This window comes from Haematobia irritans, chromosome 3, assembly GCF_050003625.1.
Source record: "Haematobia irritans isolate KBUSLIRL chromosome 3, ASM5000362v1, whole genome shotgun sequence".
Lineage (NCBI taxonomy): Eukaryota > Metazoa > Arthropoda > Insecta > Diptera > Muscidae > Haematobia > Haematobia irritans.
The window spans coordinates 216,942,874-216,962,082 of NC_134399.1; the positions used below are offsets into that span (position 1 = coordinate 216,942,874).

The window sequence follows — 19,209 nt, forward strand, 5'->3', positions numbered from 1 at the left end:
ACAACATTTTCAACAGACATGAAGCTTGGACAACATTTCTTTAGAAATAAAATTTTGATAACAGTTTTTATAGATATAAAATTTAAAAAAAAATAAAAAAATTCTATAGAAATACAATTTTGACAAAAATTTCTATAGAAATAACATTTTGACAAAATTTTTATAGGAATAAAATGTTGGCAAAATTTTCTATAGAAATCAAATTTTTACAAAATTGTCTAAGAAATAAAATTTGCGCAACATTTTATTTGTTTGGTTTATGGCTCGAGTGGCAACCGTAAATGCGGAACGCTGTTTGCACTTGACTATAGAAAGGTGGAATCTGACAGCTCACAATGGACTGAATAGTCTAAGTGAGCCCGATATATCGGTATATATAGTGCAACAAGAAATTTAATGTTTTACAATAAACAAATATGCTTTTGCACATACTTACCTTACTCGTATCTGAAATGTAACACTTAAAGCCTTCCATTTTAAATTATTTTAAATTCGTTTATTCAATTTTCATTTTGTTGTCTATTTTTCAACACTAACACGTTTTAAAATGGGAAGAAAATATGGGATTTACACATTTAGGATTTAAGTGTTTTCAATAAATAAATACCAAGAATTGGTATTGCTATTTGAATTACAAATTACATTTTATATATCTGATATATATGTATGAGATTTTTTGTTTTTTTTGTCTTGTTAAAAAAGAAAATAATTTTACATAGAAAATTGATGATAAGTTATTTCACAATTTATTCGTCCTGCATTTCAATAAAAGCTACATTTCTATACTAGGTCGTCGTAATACCTGCACATGTATTTCTAATATCATTAACATGGTCTAATAAAAAATATATATAATATAAAAGGAAATTGCATTCCTTTGTATTGGTACAAAAAACAAATCCTTATTATATGAAATCGATCGATTTGTGCCTCAAAGTAAATATGGGGTCATTGTATTCCCATTCACTTTGGGGACTTTGAGTTACCTCTTCTTTATAGTTTTTTTTTTCGTAGGGGATTTCGTTTTTTGTTTGTCCTTTTTTGAGTACCAGACTCCAGCTAAGCATAAGTAACCATTTGTCGAATAAGCTCAGGACCACATCAAGTGTCCAATTAAAGTTGAAACAAAAATCACTCACTACATGTCCTCTTAGCAAGGACATATGCTTATGACCAAGATTAGATTCGTTATTGCATTTCAAATTGATGATATGGGCTATCCTCTGTTGCTCTCATTTCTTTGCGCTCTCGCCGTCCCCTATTTAGCCTTCCCTAGAGCCGTGGACTATCTATGACGGTCTGTACGGTGCAGCTATTGACGCGTATACTTGAATTTCCAGCCAAGCATAAATTTCCATTTTGTGCCGTTGAGCGTTTACGTCGAAATCGTTTGCCACACCAATGCATTCCCTTGAATGTGTCCAGAAAAGCTCTTCGGAAATTGGCATTCATGAAGCAGTAGGTGATGGGATTACAACAACTCGATGAGTATGCCAACAGTTGCAACGCACTTATCGACTTGTAATCAATGTACTCGTATATGGCCGATCCAATGTACATGGCCACTGTGTTAATCACATACAATGGTGTCCAACAGATGAAGAACTCCAAAACCAAAACCGATAGCATTTTAACAACGCGCTTTTTGCTCTCGAGATTTTTGGCAATGTTGTTCCTAAAAATCACAAAAAATAAGGGAGTAATTAATGTGTAAGTCAAAATTAAAGGAATTAAGTGTGCAATAATGGAGAGCCAGAGAAAGAAATGACTATCGTAGCCAGCTTGTGGCACATGCACGGTAAAAAAACTAATATTAAATTTTCTAACTAAATTGTTGTCCAACTCTATGATACGATTTTTTTTCAAGTATTTCTTCGTGATATAATTTTGAACGGCATTGTATGAACGGCACTCGAGTCAAAAATAATCTATCAATGTTTGGAGACAAAATTTCCAAAACAAAACTACCAAAGAAAAATTTTGTCAAAATTTTATTTCTATAGAAATGTTTGCCAAAATTTTATTTCTATAGAAAAAATTGTCAAAATTGTATTTCTAAAAAAAATTTTGCCAAAATTTTATTTTTAAAGATTTTTTTCACAATTTTATTTCAATAGAAAAATTTGTCAAAATGTTATCTCTATAAAAAATTTTGTGAAAATTTTATTTCTATAGAAAATTTTGTCAAAATTTTATTTCTAAAGGGTGATAGGTCAAAATTTGGTCAAGGGAAAACGCCTGTAAATCGGTGAAATCGTTTATTTAAAAAATCAAATTAAATTTATTTTTCAAGTTCAATTAGAATAAAATTCAGGAAAAATATTCAGTTTGGCTTTCGCTTTTCCAAATCCGAATTGTCGGGCCTCACGCTTTACATCTTGGCTACCTTGCCCACCTTCTTCGCCGCAGAAAGCCAGTTTGCCTTGGACTGCTGCTCGTCCTTCTTTAGGTTCCGCTTGACAATAGCCCAGTATTTATCAATTGGGCGGAGCTCTGGCGTGTTGGGAGGGTTCTTGTCCTTGGGAACCACCTGCACGTTGTTGGCGGCGTACCACTCCATGGCCTTTTTACCGTAATGGCAAGATGCCAAATCCGGCCAAAACAGTACGGAACAACCGTGTTTCTTCAGGAAAGGCAGCAGACGTTTATTCAAACACTCTTTCACGTAAATTTCTTGGTTGACAGTCCCGGAAGCTATGAAAATGCTGCTTTTCAAGCGACAGGTACAGATGGCTTGCCAAACTAGATATTTCTTTGCGAACTTTGACAGTTTTATGTGCTTGAAAATATCTGCTACCTTTCCCTTCCTTTTGCGTATAAAACTCCTGTCCCGGAAGCTGCTTGTAGTCGGCTTTGACGTAGGTTTCGTCGTCCATTACCACGCAGTCAAACTTCGTCAGCATCGTAGTGTATAGCCTCCGGGATCGCGCTTTGGCCGTCGTATTTTGTTTATCATCGCGATTTGGAGTCACTACCTTCTTGTAAGTCGATAGTCCGACTCGTTTTTTGGCTCGATGCACGGTTGTAGACGATACACCCAGCTTATTTGCGGCATCTCGGAGAGAGAGGTTAGGGTTTCGCTTGAAACTACCGGCAACTCTCTTTGTCGTCTCAGCGGCTTCCGGTTTTCGATTTGCCCCCGATCCAGACTTCCTGGCTGTCGACAAACGTTCCCCAAACACTTAAATTACATTTGTAACGGTTGATTTGGCAACTTTTAGCGATTTTGCCAGCTTTGCGTGCGAGTAGCTCGGATTTTCGGGATGCGCGAGCAAAATTTTGATACGCTGCTCTTCTTGCTTGGACGGCATTTTGACAACTGAAGAGTGAATTCCAAAATCAAAATAGGAGCAACATTCTACACGCATACACCTTCAAAATGGGGGTGTTCAGGTTTTTTAAATGCAAAATTGAAAGAAATACTTCAAGTTTATATTGACCAAATTTTGATCGTATCTCTCTTTATAAAAAATTCTTATTTTGTCAAAATTTTATTTCCATAGAAAATTTTGTAAAAAATTATTTTTATATAAAATTTTGTCAAAATTTTATTTCTCGAGAAAGTTTTGTTAATCTGTTATTTCTCTAGATATTTTTGTCAATGTTTTACTGCTATAGAAAATTATGTCAAAATTTGTTTTATTTCTACAGAAATTTTTTGTCAAAATTTTATTTCTGTAGAAAAATTTCGACGAAATTTTGTTTCTATAGAAAATTTTGTTAAAATTTTATTTCTATAGAAAATTTTGCCAAATTTTATTTCTATAGAAAATTTTGCAAAATTTTATTTCTATAGAAAATTTTGTCAAAATTTTATTTCTATAGAAACTTTTTTCAAAATTTTATTTTTATAGAAAATTTTGTAAAAATTTTATTTCTATAGAAAATTTTGGCAAAATTTTATTTCTATAGAAAATTTTGGCAAAATTTTATTTCTATAGAAAATTTTGTCAAAAGCCGTTGTATTTCGTATTTCTTCGTGCTATAATTTTGAACGGTACTGCATGAAAGCACTCGAGCCAAAAACAATAAACCAATGGTTGGAGAAAATTTTAGCAAAAAAAACTAACAGTCTTATTTTGCAAAATTTTATTTCTATTTGGCAAAATTATATTTGTCAACATTTTATTTCTATAGAAAATGTTGCCAACATTTTATTTCCATTTTTTTTATACCCTGCGCCACACTGTGGAACATGGTATTATAAGTTAGTGCATATGTTTGCAACACCCAGAAGGAGACGAGATAGACACATGGTGTCTTTGGCAATAATGCTCAGGGTGCTAGTCATGTCCGTCTGTCCGTCCGTCTGTCTGTGAAAATATTTTTGTGATCAAAGTCTAGGTCGCAGTATTAGCACAATCGACTTCGAATTTAGCACAAGTATGTGTTTTGGCTCAGAATAGAACCCTATTGGTTTTGGAAATCAGTTCAGATTTAGATAAAGCTCCCATATATATCTTTCGCCCGATATTGACTTATATGGCCCCAGAAGCCAGAGTTTTACCCTAATTTGTTTAAATTTGCAGAAGAAGAACAATTAGTACTGTAGTCATGTTTGCCAAATTTTATTGAAATCGGTTCAGATTTAGATATAGCTCCCATATATATCGTTCGACCGATTTACACTCTTACGACCACAGTGGCCAATCTTTACTCCGATTTACTTGAAATTTTGTAGTTTGTAGTTTTTTACTAACATTATGTTCCACCTTAACACAGTGCATTAGCGGACTTAAATTTTGAGTCTAAAGATTTTGTAGAAGTCTATAAAATTCTGTCCAGATCGAGTGATATTTAAATGTATGTATTTGGGACAAACCTTTATATATAGCCCCCAACACATTTGACGGATGTGATATGGTATCGAAAATTTAGATGTACAAAGTGGTGCAGGGTATAATATAGTCGGCCCCGCCCGACTTTAGACTTTCCTTACTTGTTTTTATATAAAACTTAGTCAAAATTTAATTTTTATATAAAATTTTGTTAAAATGTTTTTTCTATATAAACATTTGTGAAACTTTTTTTCTATAGAAAATTGTGTCAATTTTTTTTTTTCTAGAGAATGTTTTGTCAAAATATTATTTCTATAGAAATTTTTGTCAAAGTTTTATTGCTATAGAAAATTATGTCAAAATTTGTTTTATTTCTATAGAATTTTTTTTTCCCCGAAATTTTATTTCTATAGAAAATTTTGTTAACATTTTATTTTTATAGACAATTTTGTCAAAATTTTATTTCTATAGAAAATTTTAACAAATTTATAGTTCTATAGAAAATTATGTCAAAATTTTATTTCTATAGATTTTTTTTTTTAAATTTTATTTCTATATTTCTATAGAAATTTTGTTAACATTTTATTTTTATAGACAATTTTCTCAAAATTTTGTTTCTATAGAAAATTTTGTTAAAATTTTATTTCTACAGAACCTTTTGACATAATTTTATTTCTATAGAAAATTTTTCAGAATTTTATTTCTATAGAAAAGTTTGCCTACCCTGTAGGAATGTCTCGAACTCACTCAAAATCAAACTAACTTTTTACTAACTAATTTGAGGCGACTTTAAGCTAACTCATTATTTATGCAGTCTTGAGTCAGTTGAATTTTTCCCAAACTCAGTATGCTCATATATTATCAACCTAAAGCTAACTCACTTTGAGCTAACTTTTGGTTAGCTGAAGCTTATGCAGGTTTGAGTGAGGACTGACTCGTTCCAATGACAACACGTGTTAAAACTGAATAGGATTTTACATGGGAAATGAGTTAGGATTTGAGTCACCTGTGACTCAGTTATGACTAACAATTTATTAACTTAAAGTCACCTCAATTTCCTACAGGGGTATACTAGCAACATTACAATTTTACCTCATACGCAAACCAATCACAATAAAAAAAAAGCCTAAAGGTATGCTTTAAGATTTCTAAGAATGTGATCATAATATTTGAATTGCATGGAGTTTCAAGCATGTTGACTTCAACTTGTTTTATTTCTTTATACACAGATGCTTGTCATATAAATTAGAGGTGTGTACGTGACGAATAGTTTACTCACGCTCACGCACACTCACGACTGAAAAATCATACTCACTCACACTCACGCATGATATTTTTTGGTAGGACTCACGCACACTCACGAAAAGAAAATTTGTACTCACGCACGAAAACGTCGTGACTCACGAAAAATACCGTGACTATAATAATTTTATGATTAATTTACCTTACCGAAGTGTCTGAAAACATGAGCATTATTAAAATCGAGAGTGTTATTAAACTCTTAACATCCCAGGTGTCACTAAAATTGTAATTGAATTTAAGTCTTAAGCGTTTTATGTTGGTGAGCAATAATATTTTCGTGAGTGTAATTCTTTACTCACGCACACTCACGAAGTTATTATTTTCGTGACTCACGCACGACATTTTGGTTTGTTAACCACGTTCACGCACAATCACGCTGTTGTCATGACCGTGACTCACGCACGAATCACGAAAATTTTCGTGATTCACGACAATTTCGTGTCACGTGCACACCTCTAATATAAATTGAGATGATCAAATCTCTTACAAGAGAGTGTGTGAATTACGTGAATTATTTGGTGTAGTATTTTGATCTTTTTGAACATATTTAATGAGTCTTAGTTAATTTAGTCTTATTTTAGTTTAATTTAGTCTAATTTATGTTTTTTCGGTTTAAACACGGAAAACAAATATATACGGAACGCATGGAATTTCTTCTCCAAATTTCGAACATATGTATGGACCGATATAGATTGTCTTCGAACTTGGCATGCCTGCAGCCACGAAGCCACTCCTGTGATAGATGGCTCAGTGGGAATTTACACTAATTTCCCATAGAAATGCTATCTTATAAATCACAAATAGTGGACAATAATCTTTCTCTATGTGTATGTGAATGAATTCTCAAGCTGGTTACATACAAAACAGATGAACAAAATTCATTGGAAGTCATTTGAATTTTATGTTCTCCATTCGAGCACTCATAATTCTACCGCATTTTCTATTCTTACCTTCGCAAAACTGAATCGGATGATCTCAAATTACGTTTGCTACTGCTGAATAATTTTCTGCCAGTATCATTTTTGCCATAAAATTCTGGATTTACTTGTTGCATCAAATTATTGCGTGGGACATTGCACGAATGATGATAGTACTGCTGTTGCATTTGATAACGGTAGGAGTATGAGGTTGAAGATGAGGCCAATGAAGTCGTTGATGATGAAGGTAAATTGCCTGTAATGCCCATAGAAAAATTACCATTGTTGCAGCATCCTCCCATCGAAACATTGCTTGAGCACCCCAATCCTCCGCCTGAAGGACCTATACAATTGTTGCTGCAACATTCCGATGTACAATAACTTTGAGCTGTATTCATTGAATCATTGTCCGTTGGCACGGACCGCAATGTAGCAAAGCGCATACAATAAAGATGGCGTCTTCCGTTGCTGGATGTATTTGTCGAGGATGCGTTGCTGCGTTTTCCACCACAACAAAAACGTGATATATTTTCTGAAAAAAGGGTAAAGGAAGAATGAAAATCACAGTGAGCATTTATCAATAACAGTTTGTTTGTTGTCATGACAATAATAAGGAATAAGTTAAATGGCATTCAAAGTAAGATTGCATTTTACGGTTGAAAGGATTGTCTGTTTCCATTCTATTCATTGGCATTCGGAATGGATAAGTCATTGGCTTCGTAGTGATTGGCAGGTTAAAAGGAAATGGCTTTAGGAGAAAAGGATTTCAGAAGTAAATGAAATGCTCTAGATAGTTTTATAAATCCTAAAGTTAATGAATTATGGATAAGGTTTTGCATCGGACAATAGACTTAATAACTTTCTGAGGATGTCCAACAAAAACTATTGGTTATACATTTCAAATAGCCAATACTTCCCCTATCCATCTTTGAGGCAAATGTGAAAATTACTGACGGTACCTAACAGGTTGGCTGATAAGTCCCCGGTCTAGCAAAGAAAAACACATTTGTTTTTGTCAAAATTCGTTTTCATTATTCATTACTTTGCCAGCGGACTTTTGAGTCTTTCCACGCTTCGGAGACGGTTCACCGGTCGCTGTCCACTCAGCCGACTGTCGATTGGACTCAGGAGCAGGGCTGTGGAGCCGGAGTCGGAGTCGGAGTCTTGGAGTCGGAGTCTGAAGATTTTGCTGGAGTCGGAGTCGTAAAAATTTTGCTCGACTCCGACTCCGGCTAAACCAAATTTTTTAAAACACTTCACATTTTTGTAACTAAGCAAGTTTTTACGCAAATTAGTTTCCATTGCGTTATTCATTCGATCAATGTACAGCATGATTGTAAATGAAAATCAACTTCCAATTACGGCTATCTTTTGATGTTTCCTAGAATGTTAGACTAGCAGATGGGCTGGATCGATCCATTTTAATACCCGAAATTATTATTTTTTTTAATTTTATTTTAAGGCCATATGCATATGTGGAATATTGACAGAAAATGTTTTCAAAGTTGCTTTTTATAGAAAATTTTGTCAAAATGTTATTTCTATAAAACGTTTTGTCAAAATTTTATTTCTATAGCAAATTTCGTCAAAATTTTATTTCTATAAAAAATTTATTCAAAATTTTTTTACTATATAAATATTTTTTTCTATAGAAAATTTAGTCAACATTTTATTTCTATAGAAAATTGAGTCAAAATTTTATTTCTATTGAATATTTTGCAAAATTTTATTTCTATAGAAAATTTTGCAAAAGTTTGTTTGTTACACAATTTTTTTTTAAATTTTATTTCTATTGATATTTTATTTCTATAAAAATGTAAGTCAAAATTTTATTTCTATAGAAAATTTTTTATTAGAAAATTTGGTCAAAATTTTATTTCTATAGAAAATTTTGCCAAAATTTTATAGTAATAAAAAATGTTGTTTTTTTCTATAGAAAATTTTGTCAAAATTTTGTTTCTGTAGAATATTTTGCAGAATTTTATTTACTACACAAAAATTTTTCTAAAATTGTATTTTTATTGATAATTTTTTCAAAATTTTATTTCTATAAGAAAAAATTGTCAAATTTTATTTCTATAGCAAATTTTCTCAAATTTTTTTCTTACTGATGCTCACTGCTATAAAAAATGTATTCGAAATTTTATTACTATAGAAATATATTTTTCTATATAAAATTTATTCAAAATTTTATTTCTATAGAAAATTTAGTCAAAATTTTGCTATAGATTATGTTATTTTGCAAAATTTTTTATCTATAGAAAATTTTGCAAAATTTTACTTGCTACCCATTTTTTTTAAATTGTATTTCTATTGGTAACTTTTTCAAACTTTTATTTCTATAAAAATTTTTGCCAAATTTTATTTCTATAAAAATTTTATTCAAAATTTTATTTCTTATATTTGGTCAAAATTTGATTTCTTTAAAAAATTTTGCCGAAATTTTATTTCTATAGAAAATTTAGTCAAAATTTTGTTTCTGTAGAAAATTTTGCAAAATTTTATTTACTAGAAAAAATTTTTCCAAAATTGTATGCTCACTGATGCTCACTGCTAAGTCGAAAACTTGTAGAAATGACTCAAATTTTCAAAATTTTCAATGAATGAATCATAAATGCATTTTTGCGAAATTGTCTAAACAATTATAAATATTTCCCAAATATTGCCCGAGATTTTGTAGAAGTCTGATTTGAGATTTTATCAAAATAAAGATCTAAATACAAAGTTGTGCAGAGTATATTATAATCGGCCCGCCCGACTTTAGACTTTCCTTGCATTTTTATTTTTTGTTATAATTGTGTTACGTCCCATAACGTTAGATTTAAATTTAAAGTACATAGATTTTGTAGAAGTATATACAATTTTGTCTAAATCGATTCAGATTCAAATTCATGCATATGGGAATATAAACCTTTATATAGCTCGCAACAAATTTAAAGAATTTGAGGTAGTATCAATAATTTTGGTCCACAAATACATATACTGTTGGTATCTTCTCATATTATGATGGGTATTTATAGCATTATTTTATTTATTAAACATTGCCCCAAATTTTAAATATAGAGTTTAATTGGCATCTAATGTGAAATTAAGACCTTTTGTTTGCACACATAAATAAATACGATACTTTATATCGATCCACTTACGGTACCCCCACAATAGAACTACAAATTAGTGGTATTAAAATGAGATTTAGTTATATTATCCGGAGTCGACTCCGGAGTCGGAGTCGAGCTGATGAAAAATGCTGGAGTCGGAGTCGAGCATAATTGGCTCGACTCCACAGCCCTGCTCAGGAGTGTAGTGATGGAGCCATGTTTCATCCATTGTCACATATCGACGGAAAAACTTGGGTGTATTACGAGTTAACAGCTGCAAACACCGTTCACAATCATCAACACGTTGTTGTTTTTCGTCAAATGTGAGCTCGCGCGGCACCCATTTTGCACAGAGCTTCCGCATATCCAAATATTGATGAATGATATGACCAACACGTTCCTTTGATATCTTTAAGGCCTCTGCTATCTCGATCAACTTCATTTTACGGTCATTCAGAATCATTTTGTGGATTTTTTTGATGTTTTCATCGGTAACCACCTCTTTCGGGCGTCCACTGCGTTCACCGTCCTCCGTGCTCCGTGCTCATTTCACCACGCTTGAATTTTGCATATCAATCAATTATTGTTGATTTTCCTGGGGCAGAGTCCGGAAACTCATTATCAAGCCAAGTTTTTGCTTCCACCGTATTTTTTCCCTTCAGAAAACAGTATTTTTATCAAAACACGAAATTCCTTTTTTCCATTTTTTTTTCACAATAACAAAAGTTGCTTCACAAAAGACGCTCTATCTCACAAACTAATTGACTTACAGACGTCAAATTTTGACACGAATCATTTGAAGGTTGGTACTATATAAAAATAATATGCATTTAATACTAGCGACGCCATCTATGTGTCAGACCGGGGACTTATCAGCCAACCTGTTAGGCTGGAAATTTCAAACAACAATTGGAGACGCTGTGCTATTGAACTTTGCAAATTTTCGGACAAGGAGGTTTTGCCCAACCCATCGAAAATATCAACGATAAAAGTTGCGAATTTTTGTCCTTTTTCCTAACAGTTCATGCAAATCGAAGGACTCAAAAATGTGCGGTAAAGAGGACATCGGATATTCCCCTTCGATTTGCACCTCACCATTTGCTTTTGTTTAAACTTTCAATCATATCGAAGAAACTTTGGTCAAAAAAAGTTTCACGAGTTTTCCAATTGTATGCAAGTTTAAATATTGATAGATATGCAAGTTCATATATTGACCAAGACCATCTGGCCCCCTCTATGTGGAAAAAAAAATTGTTGAGAAATTTTCTTTACCAATACTTTTTATACCCTAAACCATATAGTGGTCAGGGTATAATAATTTTGATCTGGAAAAATGTGCCTAGCAGAAATATCAATTTTAGACCCTATAAAAAAGTATTATGGCAAATTTGGCCAAAAAAACATAAAACTTACTAAAATTTGAAATTTAGATGATGTACAAATACAATCGGGCTGCTCTCGTTGATAATAGAAATACTCACCACTTATGGTATCATAATGGACTGAATGGTCTAAATGAGCCTAAAATAACCGAGTGTCACTAAAACGTTCTACTAATAATTTACATTTTTATACCCTGCGCCACACTGTGAACAGGGTATTATAAGTTAGTGCATATGTTTGCAACACCCAGAAGGAGACGAGATAAACACATGGTGTCTTTGGCAAAAATGCTCAGGGTGGGCTCCTGAGTCGATATAGCGATGTCCGTCTGTCCGTGAACACATTTTGTAATCAAAGTCTAGGTCGCAGTTTTAGTCCAATCGACTTCAAATTTGGTACAAGTATGTGTTTTGCCTCAGAATAGAACCCTATTGATTTTGGAAGAAATCGGTTCAGATTTATATATAGCTCCCATATAAAACTTTCGCCCCATATGGACTTATATGGCCCCAGAAGCCAGAGATTTACCCTAATTTGCTTAAAATTTTGCACAAGAAGAACAATTAGTACTATAGTCAAGTGTGCCAAACTTTATTGAAATCGGTTCAGATTTAGATATAGCTCCCTTATATATCTTTCGCCCCATATGGACTAATACGGTCCCAGAAGCCAGAGTTTTACCCCAATTTGGTTGAAATTTTGCACTAGGAGTACAATTAGTAGTGTAGTCAAGTGTGCCAAAATTTATTGAAATCGGATCAGATTTAGATATAGCTCCTATATATATCGTTCGCCCGATTTACACTCATATGGCCACAGTGGCCAATCTTTTACTCCGATTTAATTGAAATTTGGCACAGGGAGTAGAATTAGCATTGTAGCTATGCGTGCCAAATTTGGTTGAAATCGATTCAGATTTAAATATATCCCCCATATATATCTTTCGCCCGATTTACACTCATATGACCACAGAGGCCAATTTTTAACTCCGATTTAGTTGAAATTTTGCACAGGGATTTCAAACAAATTTGCGTGCCAAATTTGGTTGAAATCGGTTCAGATTTAGATATAGCTCCCATATATATGTTTTTTCTGATTTCGACAAAAATGGTCAAAATACCAACATTTTCCTTGTAAAATCGCCACTGCATAGTCGAAAAGTTGTAAAAATGACTCTAATTTTCCTAAACTTCTAATACATATATATCGAGCGATAAATCATAACTAAACTTTTGGGAAGTTTCCTTAAAATTGCTTCAGATTTAAATGTTTTCCAAATTTTTTTACTAACATTGTGTTCCACCCTAGTGCATTAGCCGACTTAAATTTTGAGTCTATAGATTTTGTAGAAGTCTATCAAATTCTGTCCAGATCGAGTGATATTTAAATGTATGTATTTGGGACAAACATTTATATATAGCACCCAACATATTTGACGGATGTGATATGGTATCGAAAATTTAGATCTACAAAGTGGTGCAGGGTATAATATAGTCGGCCCCTCCCGACTTTAGACTTTCCTTACTTGTTTGATGCTGTTTTCAAGAATTGTACTTGTACTAATATTATAACGTACTAATATTATATTGTACTAATATTATAGTCGTAACGAGATAATATGTAACTAATAGCTAAAGTTAAAGGGATTTTATCTCATTTAAATACTATTTTATTAAATTTAATAAAATGTTATTACTTTGTTTACACAATGATTTCCCTAAACACCCACAGACAATCAGATAAGAGCTTTCTTTACAATCCGGACAATTTAGATGACTATTAGAGATTGTTGTTGACATGCAATCTGTCTGTCAGTTCTATTTGTAGCTAGTACTCTCGTTCAATGCATTTTGTTTGCTTTGCAAATTTGATGTAAACAGAATTCATATGTAGATCGTTATAAAATTGTTTAATATGTTTTCAATTGCTTGAACTTATTGATGTAATATTTTTAAATGACAACAGTTTACAGTGATTAAAATGAGGAAATATTTACGAATAATTTCTGTATATGAAATCCAGGCATAAGAGATTGTTAACGGATTTTCATACTTATTGAGAAGAGCAAAAGAAAACTGGCAGCTGAATCAAATTAACAGAAGTTAAGTTGTATTACTTGTATTTGTATTTATTTTAAATAACTTCGAAAATATTAACACTAAGTACACTGAGCACAAAGGAATATATGTTTTTCAAATTTTTCCAGTGCAAAAATATATGATTGTTTTATATATAGTTTTCACAAATGTAATATGTGTGACATATCTTTAAATGTGCTTCTCAGATAGAGAGAGTGAGAGCGAGGGAAAGGGGAAGTAAGAAAACTCACACAGTGGATAAAACTATACTTTGTTGACAACATGGTAGACCATTTTCAGTGCTCATACCGGAGAAGGAGCTTACAATCAGGGTTGCCATTTTGGTCCGGTCGGACCAAAATTGGTCCATAAAATTATTAATTCTTAAATTTGGTCAAGATGGAATTTGATTGATTTTGCTCCATTTTCGTCAAATCGGTAATTTTTCAGAATTTTCGAATGAACTAACATTTTAAAAAAGTTTTCAATACAAACAAAACTTTGACGAAATTTTCTACAGAAATATGATTTTGTGAAAATTTTCTATAGAAATAAAATTTTGACGACATTTTCTATAGAAAATATATACAATGCATCAGCAACGGATCATCTTTTAACAAGTATATACGGCCGTAAGTTCCACCAGGCCGAATCTTTCGTACCCTCCACCATGGATTGCGTAGAAACTTCTACGAAAGACTGTCATCCACAATCGAATTACTTGGGTTGTTGTATCTTAAAACTTCTTAACATCGTTTTCTAAATTGTGAGTTAGTCCATAAGTTGTATATATTAGACAAAAAAAGTATGTATAGGAAAGTCTACAAATAATTACGAATCGATATGGACTTTTGCACTGTACATAGAGAGCCAGAATTGAAATATGGGGTCGCTTATATGTGGGCTATATACAATTATGAACTATATAGACCAATTTTTGTGTAATTGGGGATCTATTTATCTGAGGTATATATATCAATAGACCGATATGGACCTAGTTAGGCATGGTTGTTAACGGCCATATACTAGTACAATGTACCAAATTTCAACTGACTCGGATGAAATTTGCTCCTCCAAGTGGCTCCAAAACCAAATCTCGGGATCGGTTTATATGGGGGCTATATATGATTATGGACTGTTATAGACCACTTTTGGCATGGTTCTTAAATATCATGTACTAAATTCACGTACCAAATTTCAACCGAATCGGTTGAATTTTGCTCTTCCACGAGGCTCCGGAGATCAAATCTGGGGATCGGTTTATATGGGGGCTATATATAATTATGGACCGATGTGGACCAATTTTTCCATGGTAGTTAGAGACCATATACTAACACCATGTACCAAATTTCAGCCGGATCGGATGAAATTTGCTTCTCTTAGAGGCTCCGAAAGCCAAATCGGGGGATCGATTTATATGGGGGCTATATATAATTATGGACCGATGTGGACCAATTTTTGCATGGTTGTTAGGCACCATATACCAACACCATGTACCAAATTTCAGCTGGATCGGATGAAATTTGTTTCTCTTAGAGGCTCCGTAAGCCAAATCGGGGGATCGGTTTATATGGGGGCTATATATGTTATTATAGACCGATGTGGACCAATTTTTGCATGGTTGTTAGATACCATATACAAACACCATTTCAGCCGGATCGGATGAAATTTGTTTCTCTTAGAGGCTCCGAAAGCCAAATCGGGGGATCGGTTTATATGGGGGCTATATATTATTATAGACAGATGTGGACCAATTTTTGCTTGGTTGTTAGAGACTATATACTTATACCATGTACCAAATTTCAGCCGGATCGGATGAAATTTGCTTCTCTTAGAGGCTCCGAAAGCCAAATCGGGGGATCGGTTTATATGGGAGCTATATATAATTATGGACCGATGTGGATCAATTTTTGCTTGGTTGTTAGAGACTATATACTTATTCCATGTTCCAAATTTCAGCCGGATCGGATGAAATTTGCTTCTCTTAGAGGGTCTGAAAGCCAAATTTGGAGGTCCATTTATATGGGGGCTATACGTAAAATTGGACCGATATGGCCCATTTGCAGTACCATCAATACCTACATCAATAACAACCAAGTGCCAAGTTTCAAGTCGATAGCTTGTTTCGTTCGGAAGTTAGCGTGATTTCAACAGACAGACGGTCATACTCAGATCGACTCAGAATTTCACCACGATCCAGAATATATATACTTTATGGAGTCTTTGAGCAATATTTCGATGTGTTACAAACGGAATGACAAAGTTAATATACCCCCCCATCCTATGGTGGAGGCTATAAAAAGAATATTCAAAATTTATTTCACAACTAGCGTAACCCGGCCCGCTTCGCTGCGCCTTCCGAAACGTATTTGTAGGAACATTTTGCGTTAACTTAGTCAAGCATATCCTTCGTGCTGAAAACAAATTCGGAAAGATTTGAATTCTTTCCAACAAATCGAACTACTTGCTTTTTCGTTTATAGGTACAAATACGGCGGATATGCATATGTAAAACGGTTCGTATTAAAAAATGTCGGGGAGAGCGTGTACCCTTTCCCTTTTTTAAATAATGTTCTGTATTCAAGTAGTTGGACAATCTTCTATATTTCTTGTGAATTTTAAGTGTGGTTTGTCAAGGCAAGGTATCCTTTTCCTCAACATATGTGAAAATTAAGCACTGTATTATAATAACATACAAAGAATTGCTGTTTCCCCATCCAATAAATCGGAAAAAGCAAAAGTAGTAAAAAATTTTACCATATTAACATTTGCTAAAATGTTGGAAAATGATGCACTCCCTATGTTGGCTGCCAATTTCGTGTAAATTTAAGTTCTTTGCTAAAAAAAAGTCTGACAGAAGCCTGTGCAAAAATCATAAAATTATGTACCGAGTTCCCATTTACGGACAACCCTCTACTTTCAATTTAAGAAAAAAAAACAAAACGGACAAAAGGGAACCCTCTCCCCACCTTCGCTCCACTCCTACCTGATATCGGACTATCACGTACCCTGTATTAATTTCACAACTACTCAATGGTCCCTATAAATTCTATCGAAGTAAATCGACAAAGTTTATTTCAATTTTCCCCTTCTCCAACCAGATATCGAAAAATCATATACTAATTTAAAAATCATGTATAAATTTAATCACCTCCTCCCACGTTCCCTGAAAATTTCAAGTAGATCGGAGATGTTTAAATTTTGCTCTATTGTTTTAAAAGGACGTCACTTTCCCCGATACAATATCGACAAACACCGTAGTGAATACCACCCCTACCATTCCCTAAAAATTCTTGAAACTTTCCTTCAAGTGTGGGGCAAGGAAGGTTGCCTCTTCGTGCATAACCTTCCCCCACTGCCTTTGTAAATTTCAAGAAAACTTAAGATTTTTTTTTTTCAGTTTTAGAGGAGGACCTCCTCCCCGACCAAATATCGAAAAGTGATGTAGCGTATCTTTTGTAAACGTCCCAGAAAATGTCAAGCAAATCATATGCCTAAAGTGGCTGCATCTTTTCCGTCCAAATATCACAAAATCAGGTATCAACTATTAATATCGTAACCTCTCCCCAGTCCTCTGTAAATTTCAAGTAAAGGTAGGTACTATGTTTATTGGCACGAAAAAAAAGTTCCTAAATCATTCTTTCGCGTTGAAAAATGAGAGTGTTGACAATAGATTTCGAAGGAAGAAAACAGCCATTTTGGAAATATTTCGCGTTTATTTCTCCGAAATTTAATTGACAACATCGCCAAACGTCATAAAATTATTACATATTCTTAAGTTTTCTTGAAATTTACGCAGCAGCTGATTAGATTGTTTACACAAATGTTTTGAAAAGTTTTTCTACCAGCACTGGACACTAATAATTGTTAAGAATAAAATGCCAGCCGCTCTACTCCTGGTGTCTTACCACATTCGGCAACAGCTTTAACGACATGTGGTACATTGTCGTCTTCTTCAGCTTTTCCAAATGGATACCGTCAATTTGTAACGCCCATCTAACAAACATATAATTCCGGTGTTATGCTAACTTTTACATCATGCGCAGCCATTCTTGGGCTTCTAGAATCCGTAGTTTTTTTTCCCAATTTCACTGAAATTGGAAATCTAGAGGTATTTTAGGACCATAAAGTGGTGTGCCGAAAATGGTGAGTATCGGTCCATGTTTTAATATAGACCGATCTCCTTAGTTTACTTCTTCGGCTTCTAGAATCCGTAGTTTTTGCCCAATTTGCCTGATATTTGAAATCTATAGGTATTTTAAGACCATAAAGAGGTGTACCCAAAATGGTGAGTATCCGTCCATGTTTTGGTATAGCCCCCATATAGACCGATCTCCTGATTTTACTTCTTCGGCTTCTAGAACCGTAGTTTTTGTCCAATTTGCCTGAAATTGAAAATATGGAGATATTTGAGGACCATTAAGAGGTATGCCGAAAATGGTGAGTATGGGTCCATGTTTTGATATAGCGCCCATATATACTGACCTCCTGATTTGAGGTCTAATAGAAAACGCAGTTTTTATCCTAACATAAAAAAGTGTGTCGAAAATGGTGACTATTCGTCCCTGTTTTGGTAAGGCCCCCATATAGACTGACATCCCGATTTTACTTATTGGGCTTCTAGAATCCGTAGTTTTTTTCCGAATTCACCTGAAATTGGAAATCTAGAGGGTTTTTTAGTACCATAAATAGGCGTGCCGAATATATTGTGTATCGGTACAGTTTTTGATATAGCCCATTAAAAAACCGAACCTCCGATTTGGGGTTTAGAATTACAATTAGATGTACTGAATATTGTATGTATCCGCGCATGTTTTTGGCATAGCTCCCATAAGACTGATCTCCCGTTTTAAACACTTGGGTTTCTAGAAACCGTAATATTTATGCGATTTGCCTGAAATTGTAAATATACTGGTGTTTCAGACCCACAAAAACGTGTATAGGTTTTAGTTTTTATCGGTCCATTTGGTAAGGCCTCCATATAGACCGATTTCACTAGTGAGGGTACAGAAAGTGCACTGATCATGAAAATTATTTGAAACTGAATGAAAAATTTCTAGATGTTTCTTCTTGTAGTCATTTAAATAATGGGGGCTAAAATCTACAGATTTTAGATTTCCAATCAAGGCGTTATTTCATAATTTTCGTGCACACTTACAAGAGATGTTTATGATTCCTCTAAAACTCAACAAAAATGGTTCTTATAAATCCAGAATTTGATCTAGTCTTCATAGGTAAAATCTTTTAATTTATCTTCGGGAAGCGTACTGGTTGAACTGATCTGCTTGGGAGAATATCTGTCATCAAACCCCCTGAAAATTTCAAAGGAAACTATTATATTTGATTCATGCCGCACACAAAAAAAATTTCACGAAAATTTTTCCAATTAAAATTTTAATTGAGTTTTAAAAAATATAAAATTAATTTAATTGATTCAACAAATTTTTTAATTGAAACAAAAATCAATCACAACAAGTATATACGGCCGTAAGTTCGGCCAGGCCGAATCTTATGTACCCTCCACCATGGATTGCGTAGAAACTTCAACGAAAAGCTGTCATTCACAATCGAATTACTTGGGTTGTGGTATCTTAAAACTTCTTAACATCGTTTTCTAAATTGTGGGTTAGTCCATACGTGGTATATATTAGACA

At 33.5% G+C, this 19,209-nt stretch overlaps 1 protein-coding gene across 1 annotated transcript in view; it reads right to left on the reverse strand.

Annotated features, from left to right (window-relative positions):
• Positions 1-474: 474 nt before the first annotated feature.
• The window catches only part of LOC142232135 (uncharacterized), a 199,248-nt gene continuing 180,513 nt past the window's right edge, over positions 475-19,209 (reverse strand). The window contains exons 4-5 of the mRNA XM_075302849.1: positions 7,031-7,529; positions 475-1,675 (exon numbers count right to left, since the gene is read on the reverse strand). Of these exons, the coding sequence (XP_075158964.1) occupies positions 1,273-1,675; positions 7,031-7,529 (902 nt within the window). The 3' untranslated portion in view covers positions 475-1,272. The remainder of the gene's footprint in view (positions 1,676-7,030; positions 7,530-19,209) is intronic.